Source organism: Passer domesticus, chromosome 1 (genome assembly GCF_036417665.1).
Source record: "Passer domesticus isolate bPasDom1 chromosome 1, bPasDom1.hap1, whole genome shotgun sequence".
Classification (NCBI taxonomy): Eukaryota; Metazoa; Chordata; class Aves; order Passeriformes; family Passeridae; genus Passer; species Passer domesticus.
The window spans coordinates 44,871,628-44,895,038 of NC_087474.1; the positions used below are offsets into that span (position 1 = coordinate 44,871,628).

General features: G+C 43.1%; 2 protein-coding genes and 1 long non-coding RNA gene across 3 annotated transcripts in view; 1 reads left to right on the forward strand and 2 right to left on the reverse strand.

Moving 5' to 3' along the window:
- LOC135299113 (uncharacterized) overlaps positions 1-19,868 on the reverse strand; it is a 37,198-nt gene extending 17,330 nt beyond the window's left edge. The window contains exon 1 of the long non-coding RNA XR_010361165.1: positions 19,701-19,868. This is a non-coding gene — a long non-coding RNA (uncharacterized LOC135299113). The remainder of the gene's footprint in view (positions 1-19,700) is intronic.
- Positions 5,770-7,548, reverse strand: TMEM158 (transmembrane protein 158). Its single transcript, XM_064417537.1, has one exon. The coding sequence runs from the start codon at positions 7,375-7,377 to the stop codon at positions 6,370-6,372; it is 1,008 nt and encodes a 335-aa protein (XP_064273607.1). The 5' UTR covers positions 7,378-7,548; the 3' UTR covers positions 5,770-6,369.
- LARS2 (leucyl-tRNA synthetase 2, mitochondrial) overlaps positions 8,430-23,411 on the forward strand; it is a 132,459-nt gene continuing 117,477 nt past the window's right edge. The window contains exon 1 of the mRNA XM_064417512.1: positions 8,430-8,690. The gene's annotated coding sequence lies outside the window, so the exon portion shown is untranslated. The remainder of the gene's footprint in view (positions 8,691-23,411) is intronic.

Below are 23,411 nucleotides of genomic sequence, written 5' to 3' on the forward strand. Positions count from 1 at the left end.
CTTTTGAAACAATGAAGATAGGCACAAAAAAGGGGAAGATTCTGTAGGTAGTCATTAAAGTGTTGGAGTGAGAAAGTATTGGCAATATGAATCAGAATGCCATCCACAGCATTCCAGCACGTAGTCTTGTCTGCAGCAGTGACCTGACCCAGCCTGGGACCAGCATTGCTTCAGTTCAGGTGGAAAGCTTTAATACAGTCATGATGAACATTCTGTTGGACAATGAGAAGCACATTTTTGACATGGATCAGTGCAAGATGTGACGGAAGAACCATACCCATTCCATAAAAATGGTATTTTAGCATGTTTTCCTTACAGCCTCAGAGAACATGTGAAGGATAATTACAGTAGAATCAGAACCACAGAATCACAGAACATCCTGAGGGGAAGGGACCCAGGAAGACCACAGAGTCCAGCTCCGTGCCCTCCAAAAAACACACCATGTCTCTGAGAGCATTGTCCAAACCCTTGAACTCTTGAACTCTGGCAGGCTTGGTGCCGTGACCACTTCCCTGGGGTAGAACAGAAAACACATGCATGGAAGTGCCCTGCCATTTCATTGCTTAGCTGCCAGCAACACAGGGAATGAACTCTCTTTTTATTAATGGTATGGTGGTATCATTGCCTAATTTTTCTTAAGCCTCTCGTTTCTTTCCATTTCTTTTATTCTCTTTTGCCACTAGTTGGGTCACATAGGGTCAAAACTGCTATCAGTTGTTCAAGCAAAGAACTGAAATGTTTGACTATGGAACGACTAAATATGAAGTATGTAATCAAATCTCTAATTCAACTTTTGCCAGTTTTCTTTTTTCGCCATAATCTTAAACACTGTCTTTTTCCCAGCTGATACTTGGCAACTTCTTTGCATGATGTGCTTCCTTTTATGCTTTTTCTATGTCTCATTTTTTTATTCCTCCACGATCTTCTTCTGTATCTCCATTTAAACCACTTCTTGTTGCTAGGCAACACGCAGAATGACACCAACAAGGTAAAATCCCACTGTTTCTAACAAGTCTCACCTTACAAGCAACACAAATAAAATTTTCCTTCACGCTCCCACTGAATTCATTTTCTCAGGACAGTACTGATCTCTTATTTATGTCTCATTAATCCGATGCTTTCTACCACAGCTAAGAACAAGTCAAACACGCAGAAACAAACAGCATTTCATAGAATATTTTCATCTTTCAGTTTTGCTCTGTTTTGTTCTGACATTGTTAACCTGCCGAGGTAATACAAAAGTGAAAATAAGAGATAATGTTTCAGATCCTGTTTTCCCAATGTGCAGATCCAGGGACTCTGATTGACATATAAATGATCAAGCTGCTACACTCAGTAATGAACCCAAACTTTATAAAAAGTTGGAGATGTGATTGTGAGACTGAAGCCTGTCCACAGATCTAATTAAACACCGCCCAGGTATTTCCAATACATATCTTTAATATCCCAAATTTTACACCAGTCTGCTTTCTTCCTCAGCACAGTAGAACAGAAACACAACAAATGGGCTAAGCTACTTTATTATTATTATGATGATGATTTACAATTATTTTGGACAACTTATTTAAGCAGAACTATTGTGAAGATGGGACAAGAAATACAGTAACTTATCTGTCAAAAGTTGCTATCAGTTCCAAATCATGGAAGAGAATTTTTTTCCCACAAAAAAAATCACATACAAAATCACAAAGTGAAACACTCAAATACACTTCTGATCTTCACTGAAATTTTCAGCTTCTGAGGGCAAAAAATGGAAACTGATTGTTTTGTTTAAAAATATGCTTTTAAAAATCAGCTACTGATTAAAAAGATTTTTTTAGTCTTTGAAATCTGAATACATTTGGGATTTGATATCTACATGTTTTCCCAGAATCATTACAAATGCTTTTTGCAAAGTCAAGGCCTCTCCCTGAAACAGATTGCAAAAAAATTTACATTTATTCTGTAAAATTCCTTGAAAAATAACTGACATTTTCAAACTAGCTTCAGAAAGAAGCTAACTTCCAAACTGGCAAGGCCCTACATTGGACTGAGAAATCCTGGCTTTGCATTTATAAACTACATGTATAAAAGCCAAAGAGAAACAAGAACGTCATACCTACCCTTACATCTATATATGTATATATATATCTTCAAAACAAATCCTTTGATCTCCAGCCCTACAAAACTTCAATTAACTATTTGATTTCACTAGGCTTTTGTTCAGCCCCTGGGATCATATAATGTCAGCCCAGGAGATACTTTTATTCAGCAAGCAGATGTCATGATGAATAATACTTCTTCAGCCAACTACAGCTTTTAATTAGGTTTTTTTTTAGGGTCTGGTTCAGTAGCCCTTACTCATATTGAGTAACATTCACTGCACAAATAGTCCTGCTGTTGCATTAATCATTGAAAGCACTGGTGAACTAAGCCCTGGATAAGTAATAACTCTTACCTTTAACCTAGTATGGCAATTTTGCCCCAAATATCCAAATGCCTCCTGACATACAGAAATGCTTGATCACTGACAACCTATTGAGCAACAGTGTGCTTACATAATATAGAACTATTATTACACTGTACTACATTTTTGTATTTTTATTATCGGAATCGATGTGGCACTAAGTAACAGCAAAACTTTGTCCATGCTAAAACTACATATTCCTCTGTACACTTCCACTTCTAACACATCTGTGAAACGTAACTAAGAAAACAGGTGAGAGATGAAACTCTGAGGTCTGAATATACAGAAAAAATTGTACCAGTCTCACACTAGCAAACAAGCCTAGTACCTTCTAATGCTCAATGTCAAGACTGTTCCTGGATTCTGGCATGAAAACAAAAATCTGTAATAGAGTTGAATTGAATTTTTAAAAGTAAATCAAGAAACTCTCTCTGTTCCTAGATATCCCTTGCTTTCCAACAAACACTCACATATAAATAAAGTCAGGATAACTTACCAGGAAACACGATCCAACAAATAGTGAAGGACAATCAGTACTACTTCCTCAGTATTTCTTGTTTCTCATCATCCTTTTTCTCACTTCTGTTTTAACTTTCTGTTCTACGGAGTTAGTCCTCATATGTAGATAGATATATACAAATATATGCCCTCCCTGAGTACATAAAGGATTATACATAGTGCCTAATCCGCTCTCGTGCTGACCCTGCTACCAGCTGGTCTTAAAAATAAATCCAAATGAATAAAAATGGCTCAGAGTCAACTCCAGCTAAGAAACAATAAAGCTCCACTCCCAGTGCAGAAGAAAAGAAATAGACATTTCAGTGTCTAAACCTGTAATCTTAAACTAGCTGGCGTGCAGATTTATCATTCCACATTGCCCTGGGCTTGCCTCTTCTAGGTTGCATTCATGTGAAATTCCCATGGATGAAGGCAAAAGTTACGCAAAATTATAGTTTGCTTAGAGTCATAGTAGCAGCCACAGCTCCAGGAGCAGAGTTATTGATGTTAGGTGTAACAGTGACTGAGGAAAGCTCACAGTTTGCATAGTGCATTTCCACTGTCTGCTCCTCACAGGAGAAGCCCTGCTGCCACCTCACTGAAACCTGAGGGTTCAGGGAGTTAGATTCAGCCTAAAGGCTGTACAGCAGGTAATCCCTGTGCCCCCTCTGTGCCTTAAACTCCTCTCTAGGACACAGAAACACGGAGCAGTCTCTCTCTGTGAAGGGAACACGCTCATGTGCACGGTCACTGTGATCTAAGGAAACACCTTCCCTAGCACAAAGGGCTCTTTGCACATTGTCTGAGATCAGCACTCCCTGAAAACACTGCATTTTTTTGTATGCTGGACAAGATTTGCCTTTGCAGTTTGTTTGATGCCATTCCTGTGTTCTAAACATTCGTGTCTTAGCAGATTTTTAATAATAGCTCCAGTTACAAGTGTATTTATAGAATAACTATAAGAAAATCCCTCTCTTGTATCATGTTTTTTAAGTGAAGAAGCAAAATATTCTGATTGTGGCACTGTCTATTCACAAAGTTTGTATCCAAGCTCATATTGATAGAAGTTAGAAAAACAACCCATTTTCTACCAGTTTGGGTGTTCCACCTGCAACATGTCTGCAAGAACTGCAAAATAATATGCCTTTAATAACTGAAGCTGCTATTTCAGACAGTAACACCATTCCCTTGATTATGTTGATGCAATTCAGCAAACAAACCCAATATCACATCACTGGTGAAACAAGGATAAGCAAAAAAAAAAAAAGATTCCACCCTTGAGTTTAAGCACAGGCTGCCTGCTCCACAATGAGGACTATACAGCATGAATTAATAAAGCCAGGAAAATTTCCAGTAAAAATTGTTAACGCTCTGCCTAAGTGCATCTCATTCAAAAGATGAAATTATTCCCCAGCATGGCTACTTTTCTGAGGTCTATTCCATATGTAGAGCATTTCTCTTTTGAGAGGGTGTTAGCAGTACCTTCCTGTTTTCCTGCTAGCCCTGCCTTTCAGGATGAAGAGGTGCCTCTGTCACACAGGAGATGATAGGTAAAGAATTGCTCTCCAGCATGTCAAATGTCTGACAAGCGTTTGCACAAGGTGGAAATGACACTGTTTTACACATCAAGGAAAGAAAATAGGTGTACAGGGGCAGGTGCCCTTTGGATCAACAGGTCAAGAGAGCACTTCCCACAGTGACCAGATCCTCTGCTTTCTGAAAACAATGCCACTGCAATGTTTACTCAAGTGACATCCCCAACAAGAGGATTAACAGGAGGAACAGTGGGTGTAGAGGCAGCCTAGTAACATGGAACATTTTTAAATCTTGATTTATTTCTGCTGTTTGTCAATCTTTTTATCTCTGTCTTTTTGTCCAGACAGCATACACATAGAGCATGCATTTATTTTATTTTGTTGTCAGTTAAAAAATATGGGAATCCTAAGAATTTAATCCTTCCAGACTTTCCATCCGGTCATTTCCACCATACATTACCAATACACCAAATTAGCTCCAAGCAAATTCATGCGTTCCTAGCAAATTAAATACATCAATGTTGACAAAAAATGAGAATTCCTATTGCAAATATTTGTCACTTAGCTCTTATTTTGGTTTTAGAAACTTCAGCTGGACTAATCATGTCTAAGGCAAATGAAAGATCTTTTTATAAGGCTAAACAGGAGGAAGTATACAACAAATGATATTTCAGGCTACACAACTGTCTGCTCAAACAAGAGAGAAGAAATCTTTTCTTCTTTGCACCCTTGCACAGCAGCAGCTGGAATCTAGTTCTGGACTGGCAGCTCCTGCCTTCTCACCCCACAGACTTGCTGTGAGCAACCCTGCAGACTGGTAGGTGAAAAAGAGGTACAGTATTACTGTGTCTCCAACAAATACACTGCATCTAAGCTGGTTTTGAGGAATGAACACTGAGGAAGTCAAGAGACTTGCCCCACGCTGTTTAGCACAACTCAGAGTGGGCCTCATCTTCCCAGGACTGAAGCCACCCAACCTCAGACTGAGGAGAAAGCCGTAGTCTGTGGAGCTGTGCAGATGAAATTGCTTTGGAGGATCTCTGGCACAGCTGTGCTCCCCATCCCTCTCCACCCAACCCAACCCTGGTGTAGGCACTCAGACCCACATCCGCTGCACACGTAGGGCAAACACCAGTCAGAAAGGCTTTGGGATTCTCCTTTTGCCACCAGCAGCCCCAGTAACACCATTGCGTGGGGAAAGGAGCTTTGTGGCAGGTTCACAGACAGGAAGGCCAGCCAAACCCTCTGTTCCACCCGGGAGGAAACAGACCAACAAAAGGCTACAGTGGCTCCAGAAAGAAAACCTCTGTATTAAAAGCCAAATAACGCGGAGCTACAATAATAAATACACACTATCTCAACCAGGAAATTAAGTGTGAAAGGTTCATTAAAGTTCAGCTTCAGCAGTAACAATATATATACCGCATCGGTTCTCCATTCTGCCAGACAGAGATATCCCTTTCTGTCCATAAAGGAAAAACCCGTTCAAACCATATCCGATACAAAAACACTACTCTGACAACAAATGCAGCCGAATAGGAGGGTCTTTGATTTCCTCCACTGAATTTTTAGGGGGGCTTTTTCTTGCCTTTTGTTTTTTTTTCCCTGGGGGAGGGGGGTTGTTTGGTGGGTTGGGGGGTTTTTTTGGTTTTTTTGTTTTGTTTTGTTTTTTTACTAAAAGTTTCGTTTAAAACGGGTATTAAAGATATAAAACGCGCACATATGATTTGGTCCCCTCGGGGCCGCTGCCCTCGGGGCCGGGCCGGGCGCTGAGGCGGCCACACGTCCCGCCGCGCACCTGTGGCACGCTGCAAACGAGAAAAACGCGACAGAGTCCGTCCCGCGTCCCTCCAGAGCACAAGACGAGGAGAAGGGGGTCACCGGGAGCGGCTACTTGGCGGCGGCGGCGGTGGCGGTGCCGGCGGCGGTGCCGCGGCGCTGCTCCATGCCGTTGGGCAGGAATCCGGCGATGATGGGCACGGGCCAGATGAGGGCGGCCACACTCCACACGATGATGACCAGAGTCATGAAACACGCCACCAAGGTGGACTCGATGGGCTTGCGGTTCATCCGCCAGCCCGGCTCGCCCTTCAGCTCCTCCAGGCTGAAATCCAGGCAGCAGAAATTCAGCGGCTCCCCTTGCAGCCAGTACTGCCCGGGCTCGGCCGCCGGCGGGTAGGAAAGCGAGGACGAGGAGGAGGAGGAGGAGGCGGCGGCGGCGGCGGCAGCGGGAGGCTGTGGCTGGGGCTGTGGCTGGGGCTGTGGCTGGGGCTGGGGTGCGGTGCCCCGCAGCCGCCCGACCCGCCTGCTCCGCACCCAGCTGCAGCCCACGCAGAGGCGCAAGTCCTGCTGGGCGCCGCCGGCCGCCAGCCCCAGGTGCTCGATGAGCAGCGGCGGCCCCACGCGGTGGAAGGCGGCGGAGAAGAAGGCTCGCCCGTGGCTGTTGGTGGAGAAGAGCAGGAGGTCGCACTGGATGCCCAGCGGGCGGCTCCAGCGCACCAGCAGCGAGCTCAGCATCTGCCGCTGCACGCTGATGTTGCAGTGCGGGTCCTCGGCGGGCTGCGGCTGCCCCTGCGGCTGGGGACGCTGCTGCTGCTGCTCCTGCCCCGGCTGCTCCTGCCCCGGCTGCTCCTGTCCGGAGGTGGTGGGAGCGGAAGGGAAAGGCTCTTGGCTAGGGGCAGCCGGCGTGCCCGGGCTGTCGGTGCTGCCTTCCTCCTTGCTCGCTGCCCCGTCGAGGTCCATCTCGAGGCTGGCCAAGGAGCGGGAGGAGGAGTTGGCAGGGGGCAAGAAGAGCTCCTGCTCCTGTTCCTCCTGCCCGCTGGCAGCCGCCGAGGGGCTCCAGCCCTGGCAGGGCGGCAGGCAGGCGGCCAGCAGTGCCGGGAAGAGCAGCGGCAGCATGGCATTAACTTACAGCCGGAGAGGAGGGAGAGGAGGAGGAGGAACGGGAGGCTGCATGGCGCTGCCGGCTGCCATCTGGGAAAGGAGGCACAGTGCTCTCGCCGAGCGAGCGAGCGAGAGAAAGGCAAGGAGGGTGGAGGCAGGCGAGGGGGTGGGAGCGGGGCTGGGGCTGCCGCGGCGACGAGCCGAGCGAGCCGGGAGCCTCGGTGACGGCAGCGGCTCCCCCCTTCCCCGCCTCCTCCGCCCCCGGCCCGGCCCGGCAGCGCCGGCGGGAGGAGCCGTGCGCCCGCCCGGCCCCGCTGCCGCGCCCGGCGGAGCCGCCGCGCTCCTTCCCGGGGCTGTCCCCTCAGACGGGGACCGGCCCCCCACAGGTCCCCTCTGCCGCCGCCGGGCCCCCGCAACATGTCCGAGGGGAGAGCCGGAGCGTGCCAGCTCCGCCGCCGCCGTGTCACCCGCGGGGCTGCCCTGGTGACCGCCGCTGCCCCTCCTCGGGGGGCAAGGCGCGGGGAAAGCGGCTGGCAGCGGGCAGCGCCCTCCCGCCGGGGCGGGGATCCGGGAATAGCAGCCAGGAACCGCCTGCACACGCTTTCACTGCCACTGTATAGGAGGGGAACGGGACGGGACGGGACGGGAGGAGACAGGACTGGGGAGACGCGGAGAAAGAGTTGAAACTCGGTGGCTGCGTCCTCCACAGCAGTGCCCTCCAAGTCCGCACTCGGCCCCAGGATCTGCCTGGCCTTGGATATTCCCACCCGTCCGACGGGCGCTGTCGGTCCTTGCCGCAAAGATTTAAACGAGGAATCTGCTTACAAGCCGCACAAAGCTCCTAAGCGTGGTAGCCGTGAGATTTGGCAGCGTTTTTGAATCGCTGCTTTACAAGCATGATATTTATAAACAGAGCAGATAGTCAGGCTTGTTTCGTGACCCTGTGCTAGTTACAGTATTAGTCTTGACACGGTTTGAGGCTTGCTGTGTTGCAGTTTGACACTCGGAGCCTCGGGGAGGGCCAGACACAATGACACAAATGATGAACGTTTCTTAGTCTTTACTTAGAGCAGAGGATGGGATAGTTACATTATGCAGGCAGGCATCCAGAGCTGAGACTGTCTTCTTTGTGTTTGCAGCCCTTTTTTGACAAACAGAGATACAAAAGGGGTGCACTGGTCTCTCCCAAAGAATAGAATCGAAGTCCTTGAGGCTCCTCTTTGAGATTGGCATGGGTCCCATGTCAGACGTTCCCATGTCAAAGTGACACATGGACACATTCTCACTTGGAAAATGAGTTCCTGTCATATCAGCCTCAAGTCCTTCAGGTGAGTGAGGGCAGTGAATGAGGGCCGAGAGTGAATTTTAAATTTGATATTATTCAACATGAATGAAGGTAGTGAGTCGGTTTTCTTTTAAAACCTGTGCCTAAATATATAATGACAAAATCCAGAATTGTTTGCCTTGTATTCAAAGGATATCTGCACAGCAAAATGTGTTTGTATTTAGTTACAAATTTGTCTGAAGGATACTGGCTACCTGTAGTTTGGCTTACTACAGAGAAAGATGCCTGATGAAACGTTGAAAGCAAGCTGTCTGCTTCCAGTTCTGGGCTCCTGCTCAAATGTTGCAATACAGTTAATACCTTTCTTGGTGTCTCTCATTTTAGAGTTCTCTGATATTTTTTATTGCCTGTTGAATGTGTCTCTACGTGCTTCTCTTGATGTTGTTTGTCATATCCAGACTCCCACACATTTGTGGGGCTATGGTATGTCTAGAGACCCCAGACCAGATTGAGGCAGGGCCAGTGTGTAGCAAGTAATGCCAAAACTGTGTGGCCACTGTGTGCACAAATTACATTGCATTGGAATTTTTGGCACAAAGGACTGGAAATGAAACTAAGCCTCATAAATAAGATTTAGCTCCTGAACACTGTTGCAGTATGTGGGTGGCAAATGTTCTCAGGCAGAGCTTCAGTTCTTTTGGTTTCCACTCCCAGCATCCAATTGAATGCAGTCAGGGGTATTTGTGAAGAAATTGGAGGGGGGAAGACTTGAGCTAAGTTTCTTTTTCTGCAAGGAAGGATAACCTGCCACAGGAAATTTAAATGCATTCAGCATCATTTAGACCTCCATAGCAAAGAGCTAAAAGACAGCAATTTATTTTAGGTTGGAGATGCATGGGTGCCTCATACCTATTCCTCTTCATCAAGGAATAATTGACCAAGTGGGTGGAAGAAGCAGAAAGTGTGTTAGATCATTGATTGAAAGGCACTGTCCAGCAGGGCCCTTTACAGATATTTTATTTCTAGTCCTACCATATATAATTAATCTCTGCATGGATTCAGCCATTCAAAGAGATAACAGCACACTTGAAAACTTTGTAAGCAGAATTATTATATAGCTCTATTCTATTGTTTTCAGCCATAAATCTCAAAGAACAAAGCAGTTTTATGGCTGGAGAGGCTGAAGCATAAAGATATTTGGGGCCAGACAAAGCTGACCTAGATGTCACAGGCAGATCAGAGTGTAAGTTTTGCAGGTTTGATTCTATAGCTATAACTAGAACTATAATATGTACCATAGGTCACAGTAGCATTTGACAGTATGGTAGAGGAGGTGTGAAGTGGGCTATAATGATAAAATTTTAGAAGGGAATAATGAGGCAACAAGACAGTAGGAGTTTCATGAGACAGACTGCAGAGCTGTTGGCAGGGTGAAGACTAATAGTAAAGGATGATCAGAATCTTTGGAATTGTTTTAGTGACATTTTAACTAAGCATTTTTAATGAAGTATTTCTTGGGAAGTACTTCAAGTAAGATGAAATCAAGAATAAGTATTTCTGCCCAAGTGCCCTTAAAATTGCTTCTCATGAGGGTGCTGTTTCAGAGCCTCAAATTTCATTGCAGCTTGTGAAGACTGATCCTAAGCAGGTACTGATTCCAGAAAGAAATCTGTAGCTGCATTCAAGTCAAGAGCTTGTGATGCTCAGGCAGTGTTTCTCAATTGAGCCAACTCCTGTTGTTCTGCACTGAGGAAAGGGAGTAACTGTGTAAATTTTCTTGACAGAAGATATGCTTTTGCGGTTGTCATTTCTGAAAGGAGTTGCATGTGGGAGAGAAGACAGGAAAAGTAGTGGAGTACAGGGCTGGATATGCAGCTGTAACATCACAGAGATATTTTTCTGTGGAAAGGCTCCTGCTGTCAATTTCCAGGGGAAAAGATGTTGGGAGCAAGTAAGTATAGTGATGCATTACCAATCCCTGTAAAAGTGCCAGGTAAACAGGGAGAATTTCACAGTCAACAGCTGGAGAGGGAGGCTGGGCCAGGAGAAGGAGTTGGTACTTGAGTCCTCTCAGAAAAAAAGGAGTTTCAATTCTGTGAAAGGAGTAGGATCAGGTCATTCTGGGAATTCTTCAGAGAGATCTACTTGTTCCTAGCTGAGGAAAAATGTTTCTGTGATACAATTTAGAAGGCTTGGTTGGCTAATGGTTTCACAGCTGATATGGAGGGAGAGTCTCAGAATAATGCAAGGAAGTGAACTGATCATCTAATGTCTGTGGAATGCATCCTTTGAAGAGTCATCAATAATCAGTCGTTTGCTGGTTGAGGAAGGAGCTAAGGGATGTTGTTTCATACTGCCCATCAAAGTGTTTCTTTGACTGTAAGTACAGTAATCAGAACTTTAACTCTCCTCCTTTTTGCTTGGTATTCCTGTGGATTTGCCAGAAATTATTTGTGATGAAATACTTAAAGGCCACTGAAGCTTCTGAACTAGATAACAGAAGCTGTTCAGGCTAGCAGCTTGCTACTGCTACATCATGTCAGAATGATTTATCTGCAGAGAACAGAGATCATGTGCTGCACACAACAGACCAGGGTTCTGTACCACTCTTTACCTGAATAGCAGAAGCCCAGACAAAGGGAACAGACAACTGGCAAGCAGGCCAACAACAAGGGCATAATCTCTCCAGAGAAGTCAACACATCTCTCTCAGTAAAGACACTAAGCTCATCGTTTCACAGGCATTTCTGTCAGCAGCAGATTCTGCCTCTGCACCACCCTCTCAGTTAAACAAACAGATGTCCCTGAAGCCATAAAATGACCCACGTGCAAGAGCTGGGGCAGATGACTGCAATTTTAAAATAACTTTGATAATCATGCCCTATTTAATTAAAAAAACTGTAAACATTTTCAGCCCAGCCTTAACCACAACCTTTAACCCCTTATTCAGATCACCACACACTCCTGCAAAAAGCTGTATCTGCACAGCTGAGGGAGTGAGGCAAGGGAAGGGGTTTGAGCAGTGATGGCCAGGGCTGCTTACTGGATATCAGATGGGCTCTGCTTGGGTTCCCATGGTCTGCAAGCCACACAAATGATGGGAAAGTGGACCAAAAGAAAGCAACCACCAGTCAGGGCTCCTAGAAGGAGTACTGAAGAGTTACCCATGGCAATTGCTACAAAGTGGAATCCATCTGTAAATACAATTGCTAGAAATCAGGAAAACATTTTTTCAGAGCATCAGGTGGTATCAGTAAGGTAGAGAGCCTGCTGGATGAGTGCTCTGGGAGCTCTGAGGACTGCTTACAAAGTCATCTTTGGTATTCCACTAGACTGTGCGTTGTACGAGCACAGACTAAAAACACTGTTTCAATTCTAAAGATCAGTGTGAAATATATGCAGAGAATGCTAACAGGAATGTATTAATAGACTTTCAGAACGTTTTTGTAACATGCTTTATATAGGTTGAGGCTTTTAGACAAACATCAAAGGGAAAAAAACAGGAAAAAAATTATTCTGTGGGAATGGGTATAAGACAGTAAACAAACTTTGCACCTTCACAGCTGAATGTGATCTTGACATAATCACAAAATATAATCCCCCCCACCCCATCTAGGCTGGGAGGTCTAGTTTGCCTACAAAGGGTGTTAAATGCAGTGCTTTCATGTATTCCATTTATACAATGAAGTTTTTAAGATCAGATTTAATATGAAGCAGTGTTTCAGAAGACTGGATTCATGTTCTTGCCTCGGTTCCCATTTGCAGGTTGATCAAAACCCTCACTCATGTGAGACTTCCTCCCAACTGAATTTCTAAAGCTAAGGCAAGATTAAGCCCTGGACTATATTTATTTTTTCTTGTAACTACCACGCTTGCTTATTTTATATTTTATTGGCCAGGAGCCAGACTATATTTATAACCTATTTGCCTCATATTTATCTCACCAGCCAACATATCCAATGCTGGAGCTTGGCTGAAACTGGCAAATTTAGGATCTGATATGTTGAAAAAAAAAATTAATCCAAATTCAATGGTGCAGGTAGAGAGAGCAGCAATCTGCGTCATTTTAAAGAAACCTCATGTAGGACTAAAGGCCAATGTAAGAACTTTGTTCCCACCAGAGTGTTCCACATCGCAGGACTCGGGCTTAGTTGCTACCAGTTGCTAAAGGCCATTGCATGGTGGGTTTGACCAGGTGTCAGACTTCATGTGTTCTTGAAGCACAGATGTTCTGAATGTCTAAATGATCCCTGGGATTCTGAGCAAGCCCTGAGGTGTCATAGCCATTCTTGAAGGAAAAGAGATCCAGTAAAGCAGTAGTTGTTTAATGCCAGTGCTGTGGAGGTAGCAGGAATGGAAAAACATTTGGTGTGATTGCATATTAAATTGTTCTGCAAAATATTTGTACATAAAATAGCATTGCTTAATGACTATTTTATGAGTTTGCCTTTGGAAAATCTAAACATTTACTACAATAATACATTGAAAAATAGCTCCCTGGGAAGCATTTAATTCTACAAATACTTTATTTTCCAGCCTGTTCTGAACATGGCTCTAGGGCTTATCTTTACTGTTATTTATCTCTGTAGAGAAAAAGAGACAGGTGGAAAAGTCTGGTATTAGTCTGCATAAAGCACATGTGGGTTTGGCGCTTACATCCAGTGTTGCCTCAGTATCTCAGTGATTTTGAAGTGCAGCTGTGAAATACAGAACCTTGCTTCCCTCTGAAGGCACTTGGACTGTGAGGCAATTCTATTCCAGAGGAGAGGAAGACAAGTTAGTTAACGGGCCATTTGACACTTGTTTTGTCCTACAGAAGACACACAAACACACAACATTGTCAGTGGCAGTCTACATCCTAAGGAACTTGTCCCAAACATAAGTGACAATAAGAGAATCTCGGTTCAGGAAATCCTGTGGGCAGCTCCTTAGCCATCCTGCAGCCCTGACCATCCTGTGTCTTTCTGTTACTAGCTGGTTCTTCAGTGCTCTATGATACAGGACAGAGACATTGTAAGGGAGTCTACAGCATGGACTTAACTGGTTTCACTGCACGTTTTTGTCCCCAGCCATAAAAGAAAGTGTGGAATAAAGAAGGAAAAGTGGAGGCTGCAATCAACAAAGTGAGGGTGGGTGGAAGGATAACAAATACCAGAACTGGTATGAGGCATGATTAAATTGTGAAAGACTTTGAAAGTGAGAACAAGGAGTTTGCATTTGGAGCAGGAAAAGAGGAGAAATGACAGGAGAACTGCGGAAAAAGAGTGATGTGCCCATGTGAATGAACAGCTCCAGATGGTGTAGCCAGAGAGGAGATTACAAAAGGGGAGATGTACAAGCCTTGGCTAGGACTTTCAGCAGAGCAAGCTGAGATGAATTATGATACTTTGGAGATGCTGCATGAAACAAATCAGTCACATTTGAAGTACAGTAGCATCAACATCATCAGCAAAAGTAGCAGTAAAAGCTAAACTCCTCTCTGCGTCCAGACTATGTATCAACACCTTAGACTGGGGCTCCCAGAGCTGCTGTAAGGTGTTGGCATGCAGAAACAGACTAGAATTCTGAAGCAGCACACAGGTAACACCTGCTTGGTGCTTGGTGGTCAGCAATGTAGTTATATGTGTGCCCCTGTTACGTGCCTTGCTGGCTGTCCCTTCTCCAGTGAGACACTTTTGCTGTACATCAAACAGGAAAAGAGATTCATCTGCCTCAGTGAGTCAGCAGAACAGCATTAACTCTTTGTGGAAGTGTCAGTGCCAGCAAATGGGGCTGAGTCATCCAAGTATCTACAGCTAGCCTGATGCCCACCCATTCCTTCAGCTGGGCAGCAATCCTGAACTGCCAAAGAGAAGGTGCTAATATTTCCCATTCCACTTATCAGTACAGCATCATTGTCATTTGCAAAACAGCAAAGTTTCTAATGTCATATTCAAAAAACTCTCAGCTCTTTCTAAGTTAGATAACAACCAGATTAAAAAAAAAAAAAAAAGTATTATTAACTTCCAGGGAATTTTCTTGCTCATACAATTTATTTTCCCAGCAACGGCCACAATCAGGATGAGCCATAATTAGTCATTCCAGCCTCAAGACTTATACCTTTGCTCAACTGAAGTAGCTTCATGGAAGCCAAGGGAGTCAGAGCTTTAATTCCTAACTTTTAAAGAACTCCTGTTCCAGTCCAACAAAGTCAGCATATGAACAAGGTGGCTGACTGCTTTCAGCAGGACCCTGCACTCACAAATGCTGCTCTGCATGGTATTACAGACTCACCTCTAGTGCAGGGGTACCCAAGTAAGAACAAATTCCTGTAAGCCTGATGCGTTGAACGAGCAGCAGAGGAACACCAGCTATTCAGAGAAAAAGATTTCTATTTTCATGCAAATGTTCCCAATGTTCTGAAGCAGAAGGAGATGCTTAGAAAATGCATGCAGCACAAACTGCTTGTACTCTAAGAGCTTCGTATTCACTCAGCACTACCTGCGCTTTCCACGAACTAATAATCACAAGACAAGTAGGAAATATAGCCTCTGATATTTTGTGCCTGGTTCTTTGCTGAACTGACCAGGTTTAGAAGGCGTGCCTGGATATTTATGATATCTTGGCTTGATTCTGTAAATTAAAGAGGAATACATCTCAGTTCTTAGATTTTTATCTAAAATTAGTTTTGGGATTTCTTGCTTAAACCATCATGCCAAATGCTACTGTTTCTAGTATTTACAAGTCCATCACCCACATCATTTCAATTGCCCTTGGCTCTTTTTACTGTGTTGCTGTAAAGCACTAGAGCTGACAATTGGGTTTTTATCTTCTCATGAAGGCTGGTAAGTGGTAATCTGTTGTGTATTCAGGCTCCTCTACTCAAGCTCTAGCTATGAATGAAGGCTTTGTTTCTCTTCTCACCTATACCCATACATTATGCTCTAATCCTGCTGCAGTCAACAAACTGTGCTGGTGGAACTGCTATGGCCCCCTGGTTTCCAGGCTCTGTTATACAAATCCCAGCTCGAAGTTATGAGAAGGTGACATATGCATATTTGTGCTTTTGGTTACATCCGTTGTAGTTGGACAAAATCATAGCCATAAAAATAGGATTTAAAAATAATCCTCTGTATTCTTATTGCAAGACAGGAAAATTTAATTAGTCTCTATGGGATTTCCATGTGCCATGATGGTCAGGGATGCTGACACCACTGGACCACTAGAATAAAGTGGATAATCTGAGAGAGAGTTTATAATACTTTAATTAGCCTAATGCCTTATGAGAATATTATTTCCATTGTGTTGTCTGCATATTTAAATATTGAATTAGCTTTCATCCCTGACATAAAATACTCATTGGCTACATTTGCTTCTTCCTGCCAGATCAATAGCCTCTGCAAGCAGTGGGTTAGATCAAAACCTGTTTTCCCAGCTTTACTGCACATGTACAAGTGCAATGCCAGAAGAGAAAGTATTATATTCCACAGGGAAACAGTTTGCTCAGAAATTTGATTCAGGATTACCTGACTATCCTGGTTTAGTTCCTCCATTTCCTTTCTGTTAACTTGTGTTCATGCTTTTGCGTTGGATTTTGATGCATATCTCTTGACACTGATGTCTGCCAATACACATATTCCTGCCTACAGTAAAACAGATGGCTTCTCTGTGCTACAAAGTGATAGATGTTAATCCACTGATCGAGACTTCTGAAGTATCTCTGAACGGATGTCAGAGCCTTTATGTGCAGAGCAGTATATAGTATGTACAACGTAACAATATAACTTTTTTTAAAACCCCATTATAATTCTTGGACTTTATGTTTCCAACTTTGCTGCGTTATCATCCCTGTAGAGATTTTGTTTTCTAATACACTGATGTCAAATCCAGAAGGCTGGACCCTGACTCACATGCTTAGAGGCTGCAGAAGTTACCCCAGGCAGCACGGGATTTCTGCCTGCAGTATCTGAACCAATACTCCCAGTCCTTCTCTTCTATCACTTGTACCTACCAGTTTTGAGACAGCCTAACTGGGGCTCCAATTTAGACATCTCTCTCTGGGTAAAGTGACAGGTTTTAGTTCATTTTTGCTTTCTGCCAGCAACTCTGCTTAAATGGGCCTACTGGGTGGCTGGTCCTAGGAGATGAGGAGCACAGTCTCGGTTTAGGGGCATTTTTATCTCAGTTCTAGTCTCCCTGATTCTAGCCTACAAATTGGAAGACAGATTTGATATGTCAGTGGTGATAAGAAGGAAGCTGCAGGAATGTTAAGTAAAGGTAGTTGCTTGTTAAACTGGTAATTGCATAAGGGGAAAGTGCTGTATTTTAACAGAAAAATTAAAAAATTGTGCCTTGCAGAGAAAATCATAGGAACAAAATTAGAAAGAAGTATGGAGCATTAATCTTAGTTTAGCAGAATTTTTGGGTTTTATGTGGTCGGAGGAAGTGGTTATTAGGCTCTCCAGCTGTTTTCCCTGTTGTCATGTTCACCAGTAGCTGGTTTTCTCTAGAGATTTTACAAATGCTGATGCTATTTTTGTCCCATAATTTTATACCTTTGAATGCACACATGAGGAACAATCTGAGTTTAATGAAAAGGACCCACTGAGGCTCTACTGATAAGTGAAAATTATACGGTTAATTTTGTAGCATTACTTCCTTATTCAAAATAGTGTCTTTAAGCATCAAATATTGACATGATGTGGTACAAAGATTTCCCCAGTAGTAAAAGAAAATAATATAATTTAAGCAAAATTGTCCATATAACTTTTAATCTGAGGCTTAACTGACACAGGTGGTCTTGTGACAGTCCTTGGAAAAATATTTGACATGAGAACTGGGGGGTTTTTGTGTCACTCTTGAAAAGAGGAGCTTGAGATGTTTGAAAAAGACATTTTTAAAGCAAAAAAAACTCAAACAGTTTCAAGGCAGTAGAGCTTCTTTTGTGAAAATTCTTGTTTACTATAATTAGAACTGGTTTAGGGTGAGGCCATTCTTCCACAGGCCATTCTGACCATAAATAAATGACTATAAAATCATTCTGAGGTAGAACTGAAAAATTAAATTCCTCAGGAAATTAAAATTCAAAACAAATTTGTTTCCAAGCTATGGAAATATGGATTTTAAGGAGCTGGCTTACTACTCTCATGTCAATAACAGAAACTGCTTTGTGCCAGCTGCACTATCTTGATTAATTTTGCATAGACTTTTCATCAAATTAATGTCTCAAATATCCCACATCTGCAATATCATGTTTATATATTATCTAATTATTTAATAAAAAATACAGAAGATAATACATACAAAAGCCAATGATCAAGCAATAACACCAAAAGCTTTTTATTAAACTAAGCATTTCTACAAGATCCAAACAGAACTGAAAAGGTGAGAGGCTTGGCTACATCACTGAAAACTGAACTAGAAAGTTGCAAGTTGTCATTAAATGGTTTGATTTCAACAAAGGCATATTTTGTACCAACTTTACAGGCCTTGCCTTTGGCTCATTTACACACCTAACACTGCCCTGATTATTAGCTTTGTTGGAAAAATCCTTTGTAGAGATTTTACATCTGGTCACTCACAGATAGTCAGATTCTTCTAGTCCTCATAGTATACTGGGTCCAGTGTGCCAAGGCTACAAAAAGGTGTGGACAGGAATGCTAAACAACTTATTCCAAAGGCCAGATTACAAGGTTTACATTAACATCATCCTGTTGGTTTTGACACATTTCTGATTAAGACAAGAGAGTGGAGAGGTCTGAGACCATAAATTCATTTGCAATATGCCCAGGAACCTGCTGAAATAATGGTGTTCTCTGTGATTTCAGAAGTAATTTTTTGGGGTATGTTTTTCAGCTACTAGAAACTGCTTTTGAAGTCAAATCCCTTCAAAAAGTATTTGTTTCACAGAAAATATTTGCTCCTGTGTCCCACAGGGACTGTCAGCACTAAATGAGCATCTCCAGGAGCTCACCACTGATGTTGATCACTGTTTATATAAATGGTGTACTTGTAGTATGACTGTACATGGATCCATTTATCTCTCTTCAAAGGATTTACAAGAAGTACTAGAAAAATATATGGATGACAACTTTGGCAGTGCTCTTATACATAGGTAGCCCACAAAACTATTCCAAAAGTTGAACGCTTATACCTGAGGCAGGAGGACCCCATAAATACTCATACACTTATATCTGTGTTGTTTACAGATAATATTATGTTCATATGAAAGCTTATTTTCATTTTCCCTTGTGTTTTATATAAAAGCCAGGCTGAAATTGAGCAATGCACTGAGTAATTTTGAAGCTCATTGTAACAACTGAGCTCTGAATGGGAGGCAGTTCCTGGCCTTCTGTATTCTGTCCCCAATGTGGTCTGGTGAAAGACTCTAGAGAGGTCAGAAAAGGTCCTGGAGTGAATCTTAATCCTTTGAGCAACCTATCTGGTAACTGGGCAGAACAGGATGCTTCATTCTGCCACTTCTTCCTTCATCTTCAACCTGTGATGGCAAACATCTGGGAATGCATTTTGCTCTATGTGAGCAAGAATAGCTAAGCACAGAATAGGTGAAGTAGAAGGGACCACTGGACCACCTAGTCCAACCCTCTGCTCTAATCTGGGTCATCTGGAGCAGATTGTTCAGGGCCATGTCTGGTCAGGTCTTTCATGTCTCTGAGGACGGAGATTCCACAGCCTCTCTAGGCAACCTGTGCCACTCCTTTACCACCTATACTTAGATGGAATTTCCTTTATTTCAACACGTGCATATTGCCTCTTGTCCTTTAACTGGGCAGCACTGAGCTACACCTCAGTGGATGTCACTGCAGCACCTACCACAAGGACAACTAGTTTTGTCTCCCCAACAATTCCCAGAGGGTTGCTGTACTTTTTGATTAAATTGAATAAATAATTCATTTGACACCACAGACATTGCTCAGAATGAGCTCAGTGCTGATGGAGTGGGAGCTAGGTGCATCACCACAGGAGCAGTGTGAGTCTCCTTGGGTGCTGCAGCTCCTTCTGCTCAGCCAGAGGGGAGGCAGGGAGAGAAAGACAAAGGGAGCAACAGTACATACCTTTGTGGGGCAGGAGACCTTCTGCTGGACACTTGCACCCCACTTTGGGAGCTGGAGGCTCTGCAGAGTGTGGAGGGGCAGGCTCAGTATTCTTTCCCCATCCTCTGCCTGAAGTTTGCCACAAAGGTGAAACTGAGCCTCATTTGTCAGGAAAGAATGAAATGATCCCTAAGGTTACCAAAGCACTCAGAGACCCTTTGGGAAGAAAAGTGCTACGTAAATAGAAGCTGATTCCTACAGGTTATTAATAGATGTATCTGCAAAAGTAATGTGAAAACTACAAAGGAAAGATCATTCTGAATTAAATTACCATAATTTTTTTCATTGCTGCTTCTTTTCAGGAGACCTGGATTATACTGCCAACAATGACAGGTTTGAATAAGAGACAGGGTTTGTGTGGGCCAGAGGTGGGAACGGAGAAGGAGACTAATTATATCTTTTTTTAACCTTTGTATGCAGCTGGGCAGGATAAAAATGAATTATGCAACCAGCAGCTGAGCTGTTATCCCAGTGGAGGGCTGCAAAATGTTTCCCAGGTCATCTAGAAACATGATCTAACCTGTCCCATTTCTTCTGGAACTAACCACTTTACAAATCATTAAATAAAATTGGTATTTTCTGCATGCTTCACCTAAAGGTCATGTAATCATCCTATGGACAAACCAAAACAGATTTCTCTTACATGCTCTTACCTCAACCATGCAGAGGGTGAAGAGCAAGCACTGATGTGGTCTGGGAGAGCTAGAAGTAGCACTCTTCAGTGTACCTTTGGAACCCAAGTTTAACAGGCTAAAGATGATGGCACTGCTTTTACAGTCACTCAGATGTATAATTTGAATACTTTTGTGTGGCATTTATTCCAATTTTAATGCATGTTTGATGTGAAGCTTTGTTCAAAAGTGAGAAGTGAATAGGAAGGTGTAGAGGAGCCTTTAATGCCTGAAATACTCAGCAAAGCAGCAGGTGCCTGACCAAACTTTCTTTGCAGGCAGAAATTATGGAGAAATGGAGGAATATGTCCCCATGAAATAAGAAGTCTTCTCTCTCTGCTCCTTGACTTTCCTGCCCAAAATTCAATTCAAATTACAATTTAATCTAACTGGTTTATTTCTCATATGTTGTAGCTTTACCACTTTAAAGGGGGTCTAGCATGAACTGGAGTATATTCCAAGCAAAGAATGTGACCCTCTAGTCTGGAATTTTTGCAAACTCTATTCACACCATTTTGCAGCATCAAAACACTGGGTCTGTGCCCCACAACAAATTAAAACTGTTTGAAATAAAGGTCTTGTTATGAACAGAGCTTTTATATGTTGCTCTGCAACACTTCAGCCTTATCAGACTTGAACTCTGAAGGCTGAATGAAGTGTCTTTGAGAATCTGAACCCAAATTTTGCTAAGTTTTGTATCAGTTTTCCTCGTTCTAATTTGGTCCAGTATAATATTTATTAAGAGTGATCCAGGACCCTAAAAGGCTTTAAAACTTGCAGCTTGAACCAATTTACCAAATTGGTAAATCTGAATTATTTAAATTCTTGAACCAAATTCAAGAATTTTGGCTACTTCTTTTTATTTACACTCTTTTTTCCCCTCAAGGAAATATCATCAATTATGGCTATGTTTTGAAAAGAGAGTAAAGAATATGATGCATTTGTTTATTATTGACTTATAGAAAAGGGCAATATATCACAGGAATAGCTGTGCCTGATGATGTAGAAAAGACTCTGAAAGCTTAAATCTTCCTGTCAATAACCTGATACCTCAAAGATGAGTTCATGCCATTTCTTTGTCTTAAGTAGTGCAAAAAATGAAGTGGAAATGCTGTACTGAATAAGTTACAAGAAAAATTTGGTTCCTGGAAGCTTACATTTTACTGAACTGAGATTTCCCCCCATTCTTCCCTTATATAATTTGTGTCCTCTTTGGTATTTGCTGTCAAGACCCTGTGACTTTGCAACTATTTAAACTCTTGAATGCTAGGTGACATATTGGCACCTGAATGACTGAATGCATCCTCACTAAACTGCAAATAATGACCCAATTAAGCAGTAGCCTATGCCAGTATCTGTAAAAAAGGCCAAGTCAGTTTTTGTACATCATCTCAGTGCAGCAGATCTGTTCATAATTTGGATACAGTGTATAACACCAATGCTTGTGTTAGCAAATCCCAGTCCTAATATCACTGTTGCTTCTCCAGGGGTATCTGTCATTCACTTGTCATCCCCTTGCTGACATGGCTTTCAGAAAACAGTCTTTTCTGGAGCTCTCATCTGTACACAGAAGCATCAATCACAGTGAGGAGCAGTCTGCAGCACCCACATATCCTGGATTTGGGCTCTAGTTCACAGAGTTTGTGTCCTCCTAGCATGTTTAGTACAGTGAGATGAATATGAATGGAACTCCTGAGATTGTGGAGATCCAGCAGGTTAAACACCTATAGTTTATCTGTCAGGCAAAGCAAGTGAATATAATTTAGTGCTGCACTCTTTTATGACACCTCATGAGAAGTGAGGTCAGCATTTTAGTTCCCGTTTTCCAAACCCTCTATCAGGCTGTTCTTGCTTCATAATCAACTTTGCAATGTTCTGCTGGATGTGGAACCAGTAAGCCTGAAGGGATGGGAGGGCTTGACAATACAACTACCTCCTCATGACATGAAGGGACTTGCAGGTTTGTGTGGCACATCTGTGGCCTCTAACACATTAATTCCCAGGCAAAGGAAGAACCCATGCAATAAGCACTTATCACAAACATAATCATGACTGCCCAAAAGGAGCAAACTTTATATGAGCAAAAGGAATCAATTTAGGAATCAGCATCCCATCTTGAATGCCCTGGAAAGTTATCAGCAATCCTGCCCCAGTAGAGAAGACTTGTGATGGTTTGCATGAGCTACGAAGAAGCAGATGGTAGCAGCAAAGCAGCTTTAGGACAGAAATCTCTGAAAACATTTTGAGGAACTAAGGAATTGGAATTGCATTTGGCATTCAAGAAAGAAAGAAAGAAAGAAAGAAACTGTTGCCTCACACACATTTATTTAATTTCTTCAGGGTCTTTTGGGTAAAAGTTTACTGTTGGCTCTATCAAAGCAACACTCATGGTGCTGCCCATTTTCCATACCCAGGAAGATGCTTGTATGTCCCAGAAATATCATCTCTATTCTAGATGAAGAAAATTATCCCCAAACAGAAAAAAAATTAACAAAATGCATGTATTTCACATGACTTCAAGAGGAAGTTACTCTGGAATTAAATCACTGGGTGCTCCTTCCAGCACAGGTGCCACCTCCAAAACCAGCTCATTCATCCCCAGGCCTGGGGTTTTCTTTGCCAGCCTGTCTCAAAAGGACAGTTTAGAATGCACAGGGACACGAGGCCTTGACTCCAGCTGCAAATAGCACTGTGGAGGAGGGGAAGGCCATGTAGGTGGAGCTGGATGTACTTGTGGGGAAGGGGAGGAATGTCTTGCAGCCTTGCCAACAGCCACCTGGTGATGTAGGAGCTGCTTGTGGACCAACACCACTTCTGCCAGCACCTGGAATGCTTGCCATGGCTGACAGACAGTGGGTGCTCCTTGGTTTTTCAGCAGGGTTTTTTTCCTCCCTGAATGGGAGGCACAATCCTGAATTTCTGCTAAAACTAAAAAATAAATATAACTCCATTTCACCATTCCAAATCAAGACAGAGAAAGCAGTACACAGTCTACATGTGC

What these genes read in the sequence shown, in the direction of transcription:
- TMEM158 (XM_064417537.1), bottom strand. Translation starts at nt 7,377, where the DNA reads ATGCTGCCGCTGCTCTTCCCGGCACTGCTGGCCGCCTGCCTGCCGCCC.